At 48.2% G+C, this 19,936-nt stretch overlaps 1 protein-coding gene across 1 annotated transcript in view; it reads left to right on the top strand.

Annotated features, from left to right (window-relative positions):
* The window catches only part of LOC133157994 (uncharacterized), a 45,598-nt gene extending 27,617 nt beyond the window's left edge, over positions 1-17,981 (top strand). Inside the window, exons 4-7 of the mRNA XM_061284727.1 lie at positions 10,307-10,411; positions 11,645-11,796; positions 12,701-12,816; positions 13,945-17,981. Coding sequence (XP_061140711.1) covers positions 10,307-10,411; positions 11,645-11,796; positions 12,701-12,816; positions 13,945-17,471 — 3,900 coding nt within the window. The 3' untranslated portion in view covers positions 17,472-17,981. The remainder of the gene's footprint in view (positions 1-10,306; positions 10,412-11,644; positions 11,797-12,700; positions 12,817-13,944) is intronic.
* The last annotated feature ends 1,955 nt before the right edge of the window (positions 17,982-19,936 follow it).

The following is a 19,936-nucleotide window of genomic DNA, read 5'->3' on the forward strand; positions in this document are numbered from 1 at the left end:
TTAAATGGATTTTTCTATCTCCAAAGAACGTACTTTCTCGTACTCGCATCAGTTGGAAGAAAAAAAAAGAGGAAACGATTGATGGTGTGAGGCAACAGGTGCACAGAAATTTTGGGACACCACGCTTAATCAATTCATTCATAGCAGTCTGTGTGTGCGTGTGCATGTGTTTGTGTGTGTTATTCAGAAGACTGTTGAACTGGAGTGCGCTCCATCTGGCTGCACACACAAACACACAGACACGCGCAACACTGTCACTCATTGGCGTAAGGTCCCCCACCTCACTGAAAAGGAGTTCAGATGACATGTGATTGACAGCTGTCCATTGTTCATGTCTTCAGTCATGTGATTTCATTTATATATTGATTGATTCATCACATTTACGACAATCTGTGAGTCTGTGTTTGTGTCATCTTAAATCAAGAGAGCAGAGTGTGCATGTGTGCGCCGCAGCACATGCAGTCCACTCGGGATGGAGATGCAATATTCATGTCAATATGGCCGCCGTCTCGTCTTCATTTTTTTGCGGTGGCGGAGCGCAGGTTTTCAAAAAGCTTTTTCTCTTCCAATATCCTCAAAATGTAAGAGAAAACTCTGCTGAATTGCGGATGCTTGTCTTTTGTGCGGCCAGACGCGGTGGCAGAGGAAGTTTCGCTGGCTGCATCCTGAGGACGGCGCTCTTTTTCCTTTTCACATGCTCCACTGTTCCTCCCGTCTCTTCTCGTGACATTTTCTTTCTTTGCCTCAGTGTCGCCGACGTGCTCGTGCCAATGAGCCATGAAATGCTCGCCGGCAAATGTGCCAGCGTGCGCGTTTATGACGGTGTGCAGCTGGATTCGCAAGAGCGCTTAAGGTCTCCATCAGCCAATGTATTTGGAGATGAAAGTACCCATCTCATTCTCTAACCCTCACCCTACTCGTACTTGCAGTTGTAGGCGCATTGATTCGGGATGGAAAAGGAGCTCTAATTTTGTCTATTGGATGCGGAGGCGCTGGAATTAATCCCGTAATCCCGTCCGGTTTTACGGTTCAATTTCTGGCACACACGCATGCACATCCCCCGAGGATGCGGGGTTGTGACCGACCAGGGGTGGGGTAAATGCGGGGGAGGGGCAGCTTTGCTGCCCATATGCTGGCCAAGGTTGACTCAGTCCCCCCTGCCGGACGCTCCCATCACGTTTGGTCTTTGACGCAAATGTCGCGCAGCAACGTTTTTATTCTCGTTAGAAAGTCTTCCGCTCTGTGGATGATTTTGCTCTTTTGGCTTGCAAATGTATTTCGCTAGTTTTCAGACTTTGGAGTCGGGCAGCTTCACTGCATGGAAACGGGAACGAGTTGCGGCCTTTGACGAGCTCGATGAAACGTGTTAGTTTGAAGTCAACTCCACACGCGGCTAATTGGGCACAAAACATTAGCACTCCTTCATCCCGAGGCCCGCTTTTGTTTTCTGGCAGCGACGGACAAGCCCAGGCAGCGCTAAGCGCTAACACGGCGCATCAAAGCGCACAACAAAAAAAGCTGAGCGAGTTCTCAAACAAAGTTGAGACATCCGACGCGCGTGAACGTTTAGAGTCGGCCTTGGATCGGAAATGTTCCGGAAACTCCATTGGAATGGATTATGAAATCTATTTTTCAACTGGATTGCAGCAAACGTTGCTCATTAAACCACATCAATGACTCATTTGAGGATCCTCTCAGGCTCATTTCTTGTAAGAATGAAGTACTTGAAAATACAGTAGTTGCTCTCCTATCACATCTTTGTGTACATGAATTGTGATGTCTTCTGAAAAGTGCTGATCTTGCAGGAACAAGGATTGCCTTGTCTTTTTGTTACGGCTCCGAGTCACAACGAGGGACAGGTTTTGAGTTTCCCAGGGTGTCTTTTATTCGCCTTCCACTTCTACACAACCGCCTCTTTCACCTCTCCGCACCTCTCTCCCTTTCTCTCGTTTTTCACCCTCCTTCACCGATCGCGGTGGTGCCTTTTCGGGGAGTCGGAGAAATCAGCATTCACAAACGAAATACATGCAGCCTAGTTAAACAAACACCAGAACGATCACCATGACAAATGCAAACACACAGAAAGAAAATAAATAAATGGAACATCACTCAAACACCGGTGATCCCATCGAGAGTCCCACACCCTCCCCCACTTAAAAAAAACAGTGTCATCCTGACCTAACACTCACATCAAGGTAACATTTTTTTTTCTTGTTTTTTTTTTTTTTTTTTTTTTTACACATACCCTGACGAATATACATTGCAGTTGTGTATACTCCTGAAAAAATTCAGTGTAAGCATTCAACCACCCAACATTTTCAACAACATTTTCAATAAGACCGGCATACACATGTGGCATTTGTCCATGTTCATGTTACAACCACGTTTGTCCGGTTCCTACATCTTCATATTTGGCTGTATTTGCCACCATCAATGAACAACGAAATACATCGGTGGTATAGTTCCAATAAACAGCGAGCTATGACATCCCAAATCATGTATATAAACATAAGCATTCAACACCAAGGTCGCCAGAACCCCCTAACATCTAAACATTTAGTAGCTACTGTCCTCTCTGTGAAAGTCGGTTGACCCAGCGTATTGTAAGTCAAAATTTGTGGCTTCCGTCTTTCCCTTTTTGAGTACCACCCTCTCTGCTCTGCCGCTCTTGCGTCTTCGAACTCCGGCTCCTCGGATATATCACCTGCATCTGCAGTGTACTCAACTTCCCTACCAGATGGAGAAGGGACTATCTCGACCCTTTCCTCCTCCTCAGCTTGTCCGGAACGCTCTTCCTGCACGGAAGCATCCCTCGCGATCTGTGGGACAAATTCTACTGCAGTGGGGTCCAGCAAACGCAAGCCGTGCGGCTCATGGACAGACCATGTGGCAGCATCCAATAAGTCCTCATCTAGATCCACCTCCCTTTCCGCCTGCTGCATCTGTTGTGCCTTTGCTCTCCCATTTTCATCAAAGTGTCTTTGTTTTGTTTTTTTCTTTTCCACCCTCTTATTTTCCTGTGGAGTTAGTGGAAGAAAGTCACAGGGCAATAACAAATTCCTGTGTAAGATCCTTGTTCTACCTGTGCCATTTTCTGGCTCTAACTCAAAAACTGGACTGTCCTCACCCTTTTGGTGTTTGATGACGTAAATCTTGTCTTCCCAATATGAGCGGATCTTTCCCGGGCCTCCCTTTTCAATGACATTTCTGACAAGAACACGGCTGCCCACCTGAAGTGGTGGACCATAGATTTTCCTGTCGTACTGTCTTTTACCTCTATCGGCTGACTTAACTGCATTCCTGGAGGCGATGTTGTAAGCCTCAATCATCCTGCTTCTCCATTTTCCCACATAGTCTTGGTAGGAGCCCGGGCTTTCTTCCTGCTCAATGCCAAATAGAAGGTCCACCGGAAGCCTTGGTACCCTACCAAAAAGTAAGAAGAATGGTGAATAACCAGTGGCCTCATTCGCAGTACAGTTGTAGGCATGTACTACTTTGGGAAGGTGTGTTTTCCAGTCCAATTTTTGCTCTTCGGTAAGGGTTCTCAGCATAGAGAGGAGAGTCCTATTGAATCGTTCTGTTTGTCCGTTCCCTTGGGGATGATATGGAGTTGTGTGAGATCCCTTTACACCGGACAACTCCTTCAGGTGACTTAACAGCTTGTTTTCAAATTCTCTCCCTAAATCGTGGTGGAGCTTTTCTGGGAAACCAAATCGAAGGCAAAAGTCATTGAACAATCTTTCTGCCACAGTCTTTGCTGATTTGTTGGTCGTTGCATATGCCTGTGCAAAGCGTGTATAATGGTCCATGACCACCAGAATATACTCGCAACCCCCCTTACATTGTTCCAGATGGAGAAAATCAACTGACACTAGCTGAAAGGGGTGAGTGGTTACGATATTCTGCATCGGTGCACGCGCTTGCCTGTTTGGTTTCCTCTTCTTCAGACACTCGCATACATTCATGACAAAGTGTTCAATGTCTCTTTGCATTTTGGGCCAATAAAAACGGTCCCTTACCAACTTTAGTGTTCTCTCTGAGCCCAAGTGGCCCATTTGTTTGTGCAGTTCGTCCAATACAAGGGGGTGATATATCGAAGGGAGAAGCAATTGTTTTTTGGTTGCCGTTACTCTGAACAAGGTCCCATCCTCCCTGATCTTGAGCTTGTCCCACTCTCTGGCCAACGCCTTTACCTCCGCACTCTCAGCGTTCAGCTCATATGCTAACGGTCTCCCTTTTTCCTGCAAGTGACGATATATTTGACCTATTACAGCGTCCTGCCGCTGAGCCGCGCAAATCTCTTCTCTGGTCAATGGCTGAACAGTATGTGGTAGTCCCTCCGCTCCTGTTTGCTGCTGAAGCACATCTAAGGAAATTGCGCTAAAGATAGGAGTTTGTTCAGCTTGCTGTGCTAATATGCCCTGTCGGGTGGCTGTTACCACATCCTGGTCGACAGACTGGGTACAATGACTCATATAGTCCTCAAAGTCAATGGCCATCCTCGATAACCCATCTGCATCTGCATTCGTTTTGCCAGGTCTGTATTTTATGGTAAAATTGAAATCTGCCAATTCTGCTACCCACCGCTGACCAGAGGCATTCAATCTGGCCGTTGTTAATACATAGGTGAGCGGATTATTGTCTGTGTAGACCACAAAAGATGGTGCGTGTAACAAGTAATCTCTAAAGCGCTCACAGATGGCCCACTTCAGTGCCAGAAACTCCAATTTACCCGCGTGCATGTGGTAATTTTTCTCCGGTGGTGTTAAAGTTCTGGATCCATAAGCGATAACTCTTAATCTTCCATTGCGTCGCTGATATAGCACGGCTCCCAACCCCGCTTGAGAGGCATCCGTGTGTAGCACAAACGGATGATTCAAGTCTGGGTAAGTTAGGATAGGAGGACTAGACAGTTTGTCAACCAGAGAACACAGAGCCTGATGGTGAGTGTCTGTCCATGTAATCGAGACAGAGGATGACAACTGTCCTCGACTGTGTTTGTTTTTCCCTTTTCCTCTTTCCCTCTGCCGCTTTGAGTCTTGGGGCACATTGGAAGTGGTTGATGGCGCTGCTAGGAGTTCGTACAACGGTTTGGCAATGCGGGAAAAGTCTTCTATATATGGCCTGTAGTAGGAGAGAAAGCCCAAAATTTGCCTCACCTCCCCCACATTACCGGGCTGCCTATCTTTTAGTGCCATCACAGGAGCAATTTCTGCTGGATCCATACTATGCCCTTCTTTCGACACAATCCTGCCCAAAAACCTGACTTTAGGCTTGAAAAGTTCACATTTACTAGCACTTAGTTTGACACCATGCTTCTGGTACCGTTGCAAAACTGCCCTCACGTGTTCCACATGGTCCTGAAACGACTTACTGTGAACTAAATTGTCATCAAGGTAGGGTAGACAAATGTCATCCCGCAACCCCCACAGACATTCCTCCATGCTTCTCTGGAATTCGGCCGGGGCAGAGCTGAGACCAAATGGGATCCGTACCCACTGGTACAGACCCCAAGGCGTGATGAATGCTGTGAGTGGCTGACTTTCTTCATCCAAGAACCCTTGATGATATGCTTTCCCTTGATCAAGCACGGTAAACCATGAACTACCCGTCAATGTATCAAGCATGTCTTGTATCCTGGGAATAGGGTGTCTGTCCGGTACTGACTTGCGATTAAGTTCGCGGTAGTCTACACAGAGTCTAAGCTCTCCCGATTTCTTTCTTACACACACTATTGGTGAAGAGTACGGTGACTTGGACTTCATGACCCAACCTCGGTTGATTAAATCCTGCAGATACGCTTTTACCTCCTGGTGTAGGGGTTTTGGCACACTAATGTATGTTTTCTGGACTGGGGTATGGTCATGAAGGGAAATATGCATGCGCAGAGTCGGAATGCTGCCAACATAATTTTCATCTCGAGCAAAGGCCTTGCACTCTTCGCGGAGCATTTTCCTCACTAACTGTTGCTGCTCATTAGTTAGATGGTCTAGCATTAACGGAGGGTCCCAACTTTCACTCGCGTTACGGGGAGAAGACGATGAACTTTTGAGGTCTGCCTCGTTTCCATCCATTTTTGGCTTGCTCGCAAGCTGTAGAGCTGCTGGATATACATCCTTGACCCCCTCAACATGTCCCAAATTAATACGTGGATACAGAGTGATATTCTGACTCGAGGTATTAGTGATGGGTACTGGGACCGTGGTTGAGTTGCCTCTCTTTGCCTTAAACAGTACTTCTTGTATAAACAATCCTTCAGGCAAACTCTGGTTGGACTCTGGGCAAAACAGCATAGCAACGTCATCATCAACCTGTATATGCGTGCGACAGCGAACAGTGGTAGTTTCATTCGGACCTAAGACAATTTTACTTCTTCCCGTTTTTACCTGAATCACCTCGTTGACTGCGTGGTGTGTATGCAGCAACTGGATAACAGTCTTAGCGGAGACCATGTCCATGTCAAAAGCATCACTCACAATGTTAGCTGTACATTCACTCTCAGTTGAGCCTTGTTTTACGTGCTCATTAATGACTTCCTCGATCACATTGAACCCTATGATAGGGCTCTGAGCCACATTGTGGTCGCTGGACACGAGGACAGGCACTAACAGGCCAGAACTTGAAACTTCTGTGCCCGTTATTTTAAACTCAACAGGAACCCACCCAATAAATGGTATTTTTGTCTGATTTGCGGCCAGTCCATTTAGAGGTTCTGGTCCCAATAGTTCCTCAATCTCTCGAATTGTGGTATAGGGCAAGTGCTCCTTTCTCCATTTATCATTTATCACCGTAGCTTGTGCGCCTGTATCCCACAGGGCTGTAACTGGTACATTATCAAAAGTACACTTGACCATCCTACGTCTACCAATTAATTTGACAAGTTTTCTCCCTTGCTTATTTTGAAAAATATCAAGTTTACCCATGTGTGATGACCACCCTTTTTCTCGCCTCTCACTCAAATGATGATCCACCATTCTTACCGCGGTGCAGATGTGTTTGTGTTCCGGCCAGTGTTGAGTCTGACAGGCTTTGGAACAGTACGAGGCAGATGAGCAGCTTGTGCAGGTCTGGAGCAGCGTGTCACCTTGTTCCTCTCGTCGACAATGGTGGCAGTAGCGGGACTCCTGATGAGTTGGCTGGGTCACTGCTGGTCCCATGGCAGCGGCCCTCTGGCGTTTCCCTGAAGTCGAGGGGGAACTCGGCATCCTCTGGATATGTGACCTGCCTGGCCACACTTGAAGCAGTGGGTGCAGTTGTCTCCCTCGCCGTTGTCCTGGCAGGTCCTGCAGCCTCTCCTTCTTTGGGTGTTGTAGGTTGGTTTCCGGGCGGGCTGGAACTTGCCGGCATTCAAGGAATTAAGTACCATTTGTTTCATCTCTGCCACTTCAGTTTTTAATTCAGCGACCATGGCCTGTACTTCCGGTGGAGCTGCAGCCCTCTGGATTTTCTCTTTTACTACTGCTGTGTCCTGGGATGAAGTTGTGTGCACGCCGCCCTGCCGTTCCTCCGAAGTTTGCAGCTCATTAATTCTAGGTTGCTTGATGCCGCTCCTCCTTAGCTTGTTTAGCCGCTCAGCTTCAAGGTTAGCTGCCTCATTGAGCCTTTCGATCAGTCTTTCATCTGTTACCTCCAAATTGTCAAGAAGTGATTTCAGCTGGAATTTAATGTTGTCATTCAGAAGTCCTGTGGCCACTGATCTCAAAAATGTCTTCTTGACCAGAGCTGCATTGTAGTGTTCAGCTGGTTCTCCTTTGGATGCATATAGGAGCCGATCCTTGAGCTCAATGGCCCTGAATAGAAAGTCCTGGGGCGATTCTTTGGGCTCCTGGGAAAGGTTGATCAATTTTTGATACAAGTCGGATGTATCATCTTCCCTATAATGTCCTCTTAGTATTGTTTTTAACTGAGAAAGGGTTATATCAGTCTTTAGTTCAAGCATATCTCTGAGTTTAAGCCCTGGGCAAATAGCTCTTATAACCGCTTCAATCACTTCTGATTCGCTGTGGCCCTTACGAAGTCCAAGTTCCATTTGATGGAGCAAGTTGGTATAGGACAGCCTTTCGCGCTGCCCACCTTCACCGATTTGTCCACAGATGCGAAACTCCCTGCGAATAGTCACCTCCGATATTTTGGCAGGTGATGAGCTGTGGCTCCCGGCTGGTGATATGTCCATCATTTTAAGTTTCTCTTGCAATGCTTGTAGCTCTACCCGCAGCTCCTCGTAGTTGCGCGTCACCTCAGTGGGGCGGTAGAAAGTGCTCCTCTCGCGAGCGTCACCTTCCCCCCCAGTGTCTCTAATAAACACCAGCAATTCATCAATGAATTGGACTACTTCCACTGACTTGCGACTTTGCTCCACTTCATCAATTTTATTTTCAATGAGTTTCATCAAGTCTCGTCGGCTCAATTTCTTGATGGCTTCCTCGTTCTCGCCAGTATCGTCGACATTGGAGCCCTTTAGAAAGTTACATACCCCCACTAGTTGATCCCATTCTAGCCTACACAGCGTGGTAGTAACTTGGTCTCTTAACTGCTCTTGTTCCATCCTCGGCACTCACGAGGTAAGCCGTTTGTCAGGAAGATCCCGGTTCGTGGTTGGAGCAAGGGGGGATTCGTTGGTAGCGATGCGCTAACGTTAACCGCTAACGATGTACCCACTCAGAGCTCTTGCTGATCTCGAACAAAACAAAACCCCCTGGCTCCTGGCTAGCTCGCCAAAATATGTTACGGCTCCGAGTCACAACGAGGGACAGATTTTGAGTTTCCCAGGGTGTCTTTTATTCGCCTTCCACTTCTACACAACCGCCTCTTTCACCTCTCCGCACCTCTCTCCCTTTCTCTCGTTTTTCACCCTCCTTCACCGATCGCGGTGGTGCCTTTTCGGGGAGTCGGAGAAATCAGCATTCACAAACGAAATACATGCAGCCTAGTTAAACAAACACCAGAACGATCACCATGACAAATGCAAACACACAGAAAGAAAATAAATAAATGGAACATCACTCAAACACCGGTGATCCCATCGAGAGTCCCACATTTTATCTCTCTTATCTCCATTTAAAAAGAAGTCCGTTTCAACTGAAATAAAACATTTCATGTGCTGCTCTTCTTTAAGCCAATCCACTTGTGGTCCAAACAAAACAATCCAAACAGTTGATGGCGGTCGGAGAGGGTTTTAATTGCGGCGAGCGGCTAATGCAAGCTAGCAGGAGGGAATCATGCAAATGGCTTGCTTGTCTTTTTAATTGAAGGATGTCTTTGTGGTGCCTGTTTAATAGAATAATGTCATATAAGTCCTTCCTTAATGTTGCTCCACCCCATGTAATCGTGCCTCATAAGTCGGGACTTAATGCAATTATGGCGACTCACGCAATCATCGGGGGTGGGGGGGATTTTGCAGCGGTAATGGACGCAGGCAAATTTCGTTCTTAGTCTTCTGTCTGTCGCGTCCAAGCAAATGAACGCTGGATTCCCACAGCGGTCGTTGGCGCAGAGCAAACTTTAGTACTCACCGAAAACAACGTTAAAATGGCTGTGGGAAATATTTTCATTTTTTAATAATAATAATTTGCTCTCATTATTCAGGTGCGTGTATGTGAAAGGTATGAACCAGGTGTGTTATAAGTAGTCGTTTTTTTTTTTTTAGTGTGTGTGTGGGAGTATGTAACACTAGAGTGTGTGGATATATGTATGAGATATATAGTCACGCAGATAGTGTGTGTGTGTGTGTGTGTGTGTGTGTGTGTGTGTGTGTGTGTGTGTGTGTGTGTGTGTGTGCGTGCGTGCGTGCGTGCGGGCGTGCGTGCGTTTGTGATAATGCAGATATTGTGCGTGTGTATGTGTAAACGTGCATTCATTCAGACACTCACATTGTCGATCAATAGTTGCGATTAAAGGGGTCATCTGGCACGGAGACGCAGTCATTCACATATGCACTCAAATGAAAAGCTCCAATGTAATCAATATTGATTACACATTTCACCTTAGTTATGATGTTTCTCCACAAGCCCCGGCCACTTTGTACTCCAACACACTCAGCAAATGGCGCACACGCTCATGCAACAAGACATGCTTGCGACATGTTTGTGTGCAAAATATGTCACCATGGTAACGCATTTGTCCAAAATTAATTTGTGACAGCCCGAACGTCGTAAATGGTGATGAATATTTATTTAGGAAGCCATTCTTCACGGACAGCATTTGTGTGTGTATTACCAACAATCTGACAGCATTTCACCACGGACTCACATCTGTGTGTGTGTGTGTGTGTGCACGCGTGCGTGTGTGTGTGTGCGTGTGTATGCAGGAGGAGGGCACCTCCAGTCTCTACTGCGAGCTGTGCGACAAACAATACGTGCGACACCAGCAGTTTGACAACCACATCAACTCCTACGACCATCACCACAAGCAGGTGAGTGAGCGGGTGAGTGGGTGGGTGGGCCGCCTCCCGCCTTGGCTTTTTGCTTTCCGCCTCCATCCCTTGGTGTCTTTTGTTCCATACCGAAGACAGAAGGAGCTCACTGCTCGCTGAAGTTTGGGATGTTGCGCAACACATGTATGCGTTAAATGCAGCACTTAACACACAATGAAATGGACCTTTGTCACCACATAGAACCGCTGGATTTATCACAGTTTAGCTTGCTAAGATATGGATTAAAGTAAAATAAAGCACCACTGCAAAACTGCTGCCTTTGTTTAGTATTTTTTCAAATGGCCTGCGTAAAATAAATTAAATAGACATCATTTGAAATATTATGCCAAACATCTTGGGCTGTCTGGAATAAAATGCATCAAATAAATAAACCCAAAAAGTCTATGATCTTGTACAAATTCCTTTTAAGAAGGAAGTTCTAACCTCAAATCAGACATGTTCAGTGAACTGAGGGGGAAAAAAAGCTTTTGCTCCGAATATGTGTTGTGTGTCAATGAGAGAAAACTTTGAGACAAATAACATGAATATGATCTGTAGAGACACACGCACACATCACTGACCTTCTCCAAGTCCATCCATCCATTATCTGTACTGCTTCTCGGGGGTCGCGGGCGTGCTGGAGCCTATCCCAGCTGTCATAGCGCTTTAGGCGGGGGACACCCTGAACTGGGTGCCAGCCAATCGCAAAAAAATCATGCAGGCACGGGGAGAACATGCATACTCCACACAGGAAGGGCTGGAAGTGGAATCGAACCCACACCCTCCAAACTGTGAGGCGGACGTGCCGTTCAGTGGGCCGATGTGCCACCTCTTCTCCAAGTCAAGCACTTCAAATTTGGCTTGTGCGCGTATTTTATTTTTAATTTTTTCTTTGATGCTCCTTATGAGGTAATATGATCTAGTGTTCCTTGTTGTTGTTGCGAGCGTGTGTCACTATCTTGGCGCTGCAGACCGCTCAGTGCCGGAATTAAGCTGGACTCCTCTAAAGCTGACACTTGCGCACACATTCACACTTCCACAGGGAGGATAAAGGCTTTGCCGTTTACAAACTACTGCGGCCACACACACGATTAGATACACACTTGTGTTCCACCCGCTACACACCCCACACACATAGTAAAAGAGATCATGAATGAGATCATGGATGCCATGCGTGATGATGAGGATGATGATGATGATGTCATCAAATTAATACAAGCAATGCAATTTCAGCGCCTGAAGGAGCTGAAGCATCGCGAGTTCTACCGAGCGTTGGCCTGCAGGAGGCAGAGGAGGCGCAGGGAGGAGCGCACGCTGAGGAAGACGCTACGGCAGCAGCAGCAACATGGTCGTCACCGTCACGAGGACAAAGCAGAAGAGCACTGGTGAGCGCTTGACAAGAGTTTCACCTTCAACATTTTGTTGACGTGCGCACGTAATGAATACGCTGTACAACTTGCAAGCCGGACTGAACTTGTATGGTTGTAACCACGTACGTGGCCAATGCTTGCATCAATAGACTTTCAAAATACATTAGTACATCACATACGTACATAAAAACCTTGCCAATGGGTATCGCTTAAGAGTTAAGTTATGCATTTAATGTTTCTTTAACATGATATAAATATGATCCGAGCGGCCGTGAAGCACCCCCCACCTAACCCTAACCCCCCCCCGGAGCTGCGAGTTGCAAGCGGCGCACGCCCACGCAACAAGAACTCCAGCCTTTCCCAGAAAGTGGGCCCTCGGGACCACATCAACCCCTTTCAATCCATGCATGAAGGCAAGAATTTCAAAGGAGCTTTGCGCTACAATACGGCGCAGCCTCGACACTTCATGTCCTGGGAAAAAAAGAAGCACATTGTCACAAAGACTATAACATCCGTATCCGTGGACTGGACTCACAAACATTCGTACGAATCATTCGCAGTTGCAAGCCAAACATGCAATTGATCCCAATCACAAACATACACAAAGATGTAATTAGAGCAATCAACTTCCTGGGAACAATTTGGTGTTTTCGCTGATTTCGATCACTTGCATTTTTTTGGCAACACGGGTTGACAAAGCCAAACAAGTGCAGAAAAGACATGCAAAACTGTACACAATCTCAGACTCAGACCCGATCTGGTCAGATGTGCATGTCGCTAGAGTCCTGTGCTGCATTGTCAAAGTGGTGTTCAATCCCAAAAAGGAGAAAGTTGCATTTCGGCACGTCCGCCGTAGAGCCGATCGGGCGTGACCACATTGATCTGAGGCTTTTGCTCTCCTCCTCTGCCTTCCCGTTAGCGCTCCGGGTTGCGGACCCATGTTCCGCTCCACAACCGTGGCAGTGGAACCGGCAACTGCTATGGAGAAGTGGAGCGATAGCCACGTCCACAATGGCGACGACGCCCTGGCGAGTGGTAAGCAAGTGTTCCTCAACCACTAGGCTCACGTCCATACTTGACGGAGGCCGTTGCTTCATCAGTGGGCCATCACTGATCAAGCACTTGTCAGTTCACAACACTCACACTTGTCCTCCAGAAAGTCTCAATCGAACAAAATCCAAAACATTATTTTCCACTGAAAATCGTGTCAACCCAATTCCGGCTCACCCAAAATATTAAGACAAACACAAAAGCCTTCACCGCGTCAAGGCAATCATAAATATGGCTTGCTTCGGCAACACTTAGGGCGACATTGGCCTTAATAGCCGGTTCAAAAGTCAGTTCTTCAAAATAAAAGCATGCCAGTGCAGTGTAGCAGTTAAATAACTGTGTGGAAGCGTGTATAATAGTGTGTGCTTTTATTTTGATAGGCTGACCCATATGTTGACACATGTTGCCGAGCAGCCCGGGAGGGTTAATGCTTTTTTTTTTATTGCTTTTATGGTAAAACAGCAGATGTGTAAAAACTGAGACAAACTATAGAAGAGATACATCGTTGGAAATTGAATCACAAGAAAATGTTTCCCACTCCTGCACTGAATGAATATTATTCTAATTGTGTACCTCATAAAGTGACACTGAAGTTGTTTTGTTCACATTTGAGGCAACATTTTTTGACTCATTTGTCTGGGTAAAAAATAAAAAATAAACAAAGGATGTGTTTCAAAAAAGACCTCAGCAGCACACAATTGCGCAAAAATTTTCACCTCACAAACTTTGTTAGAAAGAAATGCATCGAGGTGAAGGACAACACGAAAGAGGAAGAGCATGTAGAACGTAGGGGGCGGTTGGAATGAGGACAGAAAGAAGGAGGTGTAGGAAGAAGTCGGCCATAAACGCTGCAGTCGGCAAACCAATGCTGGAGGCGCAAAACAGAGCGACACAAACGGATGAAAAGAAAAACACGTTGAAGTAAGCCTGACATTCATTAGCATGCTTATTTCTTTTTCCCAAGCACGTCCCACGCGCACAAATCAGGTTGTGATGCGCGATGAGCCACAAACGTGAAGCCTTGCAGTAACATTGCTGAATCCTTGCCCAGTAGCTCCTCTTCACATTCATTGCGCCTTTTCTGACAGCTCTCTTTGTTTTTCTTCTCTACAGCTCCTCAAAGCTCACTGCTCCTTCCCGTGGATGCCACGCTAAGAAGCAGACTCGTGAGCGACACGCGGTGGCCGTACCAGCGAGGGAACGCTCACGCCATTACGCCTGGCGACATCACGAGCACAAACGGGCACACGAGCCGAGGCGGTGCCTTTAACAAGCTCCCTTGGGCCCCCGGTTTCTTAAGCGACACCATTAGAGCCAATAACATCCCCGCTGACAGTGAAAACAAAGGCTACGTCGCCAGCAGGGGGCGCCCGGTTTGCTTCTCACTGCCTAAAAGGAGCTGCCTTCTTCTGCACCAGTCGGCCGCTGTCTTCATCCAAGCCGGGCGGAGCTCGCGAGACGGCGACGAGACGACGCAACAAGTGGACAACAAAGTTGCTCGAAAGCAGATCTCGACGACACGCTTGACCGGCGAGCTGGATGACAAGACGAAAGCCACGCTGTCTTTATGCAACCACCGCCATCAGAACAGATGCCAAGTGCATGTGGGAGGTGGGAGAGGAGCCCAAAACACTGCTGGCAGTAGGACTGAAGATGGGACACGAGCCCAAGATGGAGGTGCAAGTGGGCTTAGAGCCCAAATTTGTGGTGGGGGGTGTGGAACCGAAGCTGTCCAAATCAATGGTGGAGCCCAAGTAACAGGCCAAAGCGCCGCAGGAGACCGAGTCAATGTAGGAGGTGGGATAAGAGCTCAGACCAGCGGTCCAAGTACAATTGGAGGAACTGGGACAAGAGCTGAAGATGGGGCTGCAAGTAGAACTGGTAGTGATGGTGGGCCAGGAGCTGGTGCGAGAGGCCAGGGCTGTAGTCAAACTCTGACTACAACTGAAGCCACCCAAAATAGGACTGGAGTTCAACTAATAAGTGTCATGGGACCCCAAAACAGTGAAGGGGGTACAACTAAGAAGACTGGTCGGAGTGGAACTGAAGCTGCAGTTACTCATGGACTTGGGACTGGAGCCATCCTAAATGGCGGTAGACTCAAGACTGGAGCCCAAGTTGCTTGTCAACGTGGGACAGTGGTCCAAATCATTCCAAGATGCAGCAATGCAGCCCAAGAGCAAGATGGATCCCAAGTCATCGTTGCTCGTGATACTGGAGCTGAAGACCCGGGTGACAATCACATTAAGACGGGAGCCCAAGACGGCGGCGCACGTAGAGCTGGAACCACCCAAGACTGTGACGATGGTTGGATTGGAACCCTAAGAACTGGTCAGAGAGGCACTGGAACCCAATCGGCCCATGGAAGTGGGAATGCAGCTGAAGATCACGTGACAAGAGCACCGCCGCCACTTTTGGAGTCTCAAAGTCCTGCCTTTGAAACCTCTGACAAAACGTATTTTGTTGGAAAGCTACATGGTTCCACTCTGGCTGAGCTCCAGCAAGCAGCAATAGAGAACCAAGCCAAAGACCCGAGTCCGAAACAATCGCCGGGATCTCCTCTAGGTCGGCCCAAAGAACCCTTTTGTCCCGTCCTGAGTCGCCAGGGCAGCCGCGTCCTGCTGTGGCCCACGGAGATGGTCCGCTACACCAAGACATCGCCCTCGCTCTCCTACAGCGTCAACCCGCTGCTGTACGACTTCCGAGCGCACGCGGACGGCAGCGGGGAAGCGGGGCGCCCGTCAGTGATCAAACATGCCGGCGGCCGACAGAAGCCGGAAAGCGGCGGGGGAGGAGGCCAGGCTGAGTCAGATCAAAGTCCAGATGAGAATGGAGGAGGACAGGCGGGAAATCCCCTGCAAGTGGTGCGCCGAGGCAAAGGTGGATTGAGGAGGAGAAGGAAGAAGAGGGGAGGGCTGAGGAAGAGGGGGAGAAGGAAAAGAAGAGAGGAGATGAAAAGGAAAGAGCAAAGGAAGAGGAAGATAATGAATGGTCTCCATGAGATGGCGAGAGATGACAGCGGAACAGAGAAGAGCCAGAAAAAGCGGCTATTAAGTCATCCAGCGGCGCGGCGGACGCTCGAAGGCCCAGCAAAAAGTCCGAGGGGGAGGCGGGAGCAGTGGCTCACCGAGAACCACGTGCTATTATGTCCTCTTTCCGCAAATAAGTGTAATCGGAAGCGGGTGAACGCGGTTGGCGCCGGCCCACATCGGTGCCAACAATCCTCCTCCGGGTGGGGTCCCGCGCTCACAAAGCTCCTCTGCGGGGGTGCAGCATGTAACGCCGCGATTAGCCCCGCTATTCAGACACCACACCGTCCTGCAATTACGGCCCACCCCGCCGGTACGGACACGGGGCCGGAGCACAAACATGGAGACGGAGACAAGCGAGGGCCGCAAGATAAGGGCCGCGGGAATCCGAGGGAGATAAAAGCTCAGGAGGCGAGAGTGTGTGCGGCGACGATTAGCAGCGTCTTGTCCCCCCGCCGAGACGCAGCGGGTCGGCGCCAAATCCATCTCGCGCCGTCTTCAGACACCCAAGCGGCGTGCGATGCAGTGATTAGCCCCATCCCCCTTTCCTTTGACAGCCCAGCGTGCGCTCACCGACAAACGGCCGCACCAAGTATTTGCACCTTTGAGGCACAAAATACAGAAAGGCAGCCGAGCGTTCCGTCAGCATGCGCAAACGTGACACTCGCCGGCAAAGATCTTGCACAGGAAATGAGAGGTGGCGACAAGAGGAAGTCCACAGAGTGTCCGCAAACCTGCACTGGGAAGAAACACAAAGGAGAACCAAAACAAACCAAAAGAGTCATAGGCTTTGGTTTGGGAACAACTTTGGACTCAACAAGTGAAGCAAGCAGTAAGGAGATGAATCCAAGCCACTTCTCCCCTGACAGGACAACTCACATATGTCAGGATGCTAACGCCAACGCCGTCCAGTCTGTCGACGACAAAGTTGTGGACACGCCTCCTGAGGACGCCGCTCATGATGACGTCATCAAACGCCAACTCAGCAGCCAGGAGACAAATCCGAGGCACTTGTCACCGGAGAGGCTTCGGGTTCGAGTGTGTCAGGAGAGCCAATCGTTTAGTTCTACCTGTGTTGCACCTTACGGGTACCATCCGTGTCGTGACTCCGTCAATGCTCAAGTCATTGACGCCCCCCTTTCAGAGCCCAAAGCAGCTCCCAGCGAGGGCGGCCAGCGTGGTGAGGACAAGGCGAAGGACGAGCATGGCGGCAGGAGGTGTTGGGAAGTCCGGACGACGGATCCCGTCCCCCCAGATAAGAGTCCACGTTTCCCCCTTGGGCTCCCGCCGGGGTGCCTCCGCCTCCAAGCTCCTGTCTTCTTACCGCCGTCAGCTTCCTCCTTCTCTTTCCATCGCACCGTCATCCAGCACCACGTCTCCCTCCTGCCCCCACCACTGCCGCTCCCTTCTTACCTGCTGCCGGCTTTGGCCCCCCAGCCCCTAGGGCTGAATCCGCCGCCTCCGCCATCTTTCTTGGCCTCGCCCGCCATCCATCTCCTGGATGCACCATATCCCCTGGCGACGGATTTTCACCCCATGCTGAGTCAACACCACCCGGCCCTCCTGGCGCCCCCCCACCCGGCGGCCTTGCCCTTGCAGCTGTTGTTCTAGTTGCCATTTTCAAAGACTTTCAAGTCATTGGCTATGCTCATTCACTCCGTGGCACAAATAATGAATACAGTCAAAGTCAGAGTAGAGAATGAGTGAACGATTGTTAACATTTCCAAACGAGCCTCAGCTGTGCAAGCAGCCATGTAGCGCGACACCCAGCTGTGGTCCTTTCCCACCCCCACTTTACATTTCAAACTGGCCACTCGATTGCACGAAAATAAAATTCCATCATCTTCATTTCACAAGAGATGTTCAAAATTATTGGGACTCCCAACCGAGGAAAAGATTTCGACCATCACTTGTGGAGGAAAAAAAAAATTCTGCCTGGATGTATTTTTGTAGACCACCTCACTTGAATGAGACTCACTTTTTAGACTATGTGCTGATGCTACTCGTGATGATGACTTAGAATTCAAACTACTTCAAAGGAAACCACTTCGGAGCAAATAGTAAAGATGTTATTGATGCGATTGTCTTAGAAAAGGATACATTGAAATAAAACATGAATAATAAAGCAGTAGACTTCTGGTCTTGTTTTGACTTTTGCACACAGTAACAAAGAAAGAAGAAAAATCACTTTTGTTTTTTTGAATTTCTCATCATTTGTTAGTAAAATGGGCGGCAGGGCGTCTGTCAGTCACGGACTGAAAGCGTCCACGGCACTTGCCCCGCTTAGTGACACTGACGGGCGAAAATCTGTTTGACCTTTCGATCATTCCGCAAGATGGCATTGGTGGCGGATCGACGGAGTATCGCATCAATTTGACAGGTGGGATGCCCACCTCTGCTTGAAAGTAGCCCTTAAAACTAGGGTTGGCGTTTTGAATGGCTTCAAAGTAAGGTTTCAATCTCAACTTTCAAACTACGGCTGGACCCACTCGTGGCTTTTACCTCACCTTATGTCTCCATGCCCACCCATGTCTCTCGTATGTGTGGGTATGCGTGGGTGTGCGTGCGTGCGTGTACAGGCGTGTTTGTGCGTGTGCACGGCCAATCAATGCTCACCAACAATTTTGCCGGAGTGACCTTTTAAAGGTGCAAGAAAGCATTGCTGTGACATTCAAGCCAGAATGCTAGAAATATGCCTCCCGGCGTGAAGATAAAATTTCTTATTTGTTTGCTTGTTTTAGGATTCAAGAAAAGGTGACATTTGTCCGTTTTCCTCAAGTCGTGGCGAGAAAAGAAGAAGAAACGGGCTTGTCTGGTGGCAAGCAGATGGGCAAGACAAACATGAGGGCAAACGGGAGAGGGCCGTCGTCAAAGACAATGCGGCCACGTGGAAGTGCTGAGCTTGCCAAATTGTAATTTTTCATCCAAATTATGACGCCGAGCAGTCCTACCTGCGCATTGTGCGAGTTGCCACTAGGAGCAAGCGTGACCCTCCGCCGATAAATGAGCATCAAGTCAAGAAGAAGAAATGCATCGTAGTTTGGCCTCTGCGGCTTGTTGATGAGCAACAAAAGCGCCTTCCAAGTTTTTCCTTTTTTTTTTTGCAGTCACTGCAGCTACTCAGAACCTGAATGGGCTGACTCCATTTTGCTTGCTTTGAAGGGCAGAACTGAATACTGGTGGGAGCCGGAGCTCAATTTGGGCAGCAGTCCATCTATGGACTCAGCACTTGAGCCGCTTCATCAGTGTAAGACTGGGCCAATGGGCTTGATGAATTCATTGATTGGTTAAGGTTTCAAACCTGGGTGACACTTTCAAATTGGCAGTTTCAAATGGGGTGAGACTTTCAAAACACGGTATTAAAAGAGGGACAAGGTTTCAACATAGGCCCATTACAGTTAGTTTCTATGTAGGGTTTCAAATTGTTTTTTTTAATTAGGATTCTAAATGAGGGTTAGGTTTTAAAATGTGCGTTTCAAACTGGTTTTTAAAACTAGGTTTAGGGATCCAAATGAGGGTGACAAACTTAGAATTGGGTTTCAGAGTAGGGTCAAGCTTTCAAATGATGGTATCAAATTGGGACTCTTGCAAAGGGTCAGAGATTCAAATAAACAATGATTAGTGTTCAAATCCAGGTTTAATAGAAGATTAGGGTTTCAATCCAGGGTCGGGCATTCCATCCATGGCCGCCTGATGACACAATTGGACAAATGTGTTGTTCATGCTTGCAAGCGCTTGGGAGAAGTCTACGCCTCCTTTCTAATAACGACAAGAAAACAGATGAAGTGTACCCACACACCTCCAAAAAAAATAAAAATAGGTGGTGGGTTTAATCCTCAAGCCTGGTGATCATGTCCAAGAGCCCTTGAGCAAGACACTGAAGTTTGTTTTTCTCCCGGTAGGGCTTGGCAGCACCCTTCATGGCAGCACCAATTTTGAACAGGTTGCCCCCCTCCGCAAACAAAGTTACAAGGGCCACACTAATTCTAACAGCAGAGATTTGTTTGAGGCCTTGAAAGGCCGCATCCCGCCAAACGTAAATAAAAGGGATTGTTAGAGGCCTTAAAAATGGAGCA

Source organism: Syngnathus typhle, linkage group LG8 (genome assembly GCF_033458585.1).
Source record: "Syngnathus typhle isolate RoL2023-S1 ecotype Sweden linkage group LG8, RoL_Styp_1.0, whole genome shotgun sequence".
Lineage (NCBI taxonomy): Eukaryota > Metazoa > Chordata > Actinopteri > Syngnathiformes > Syngnathidae > Syngnathus > Syngnathus typhle.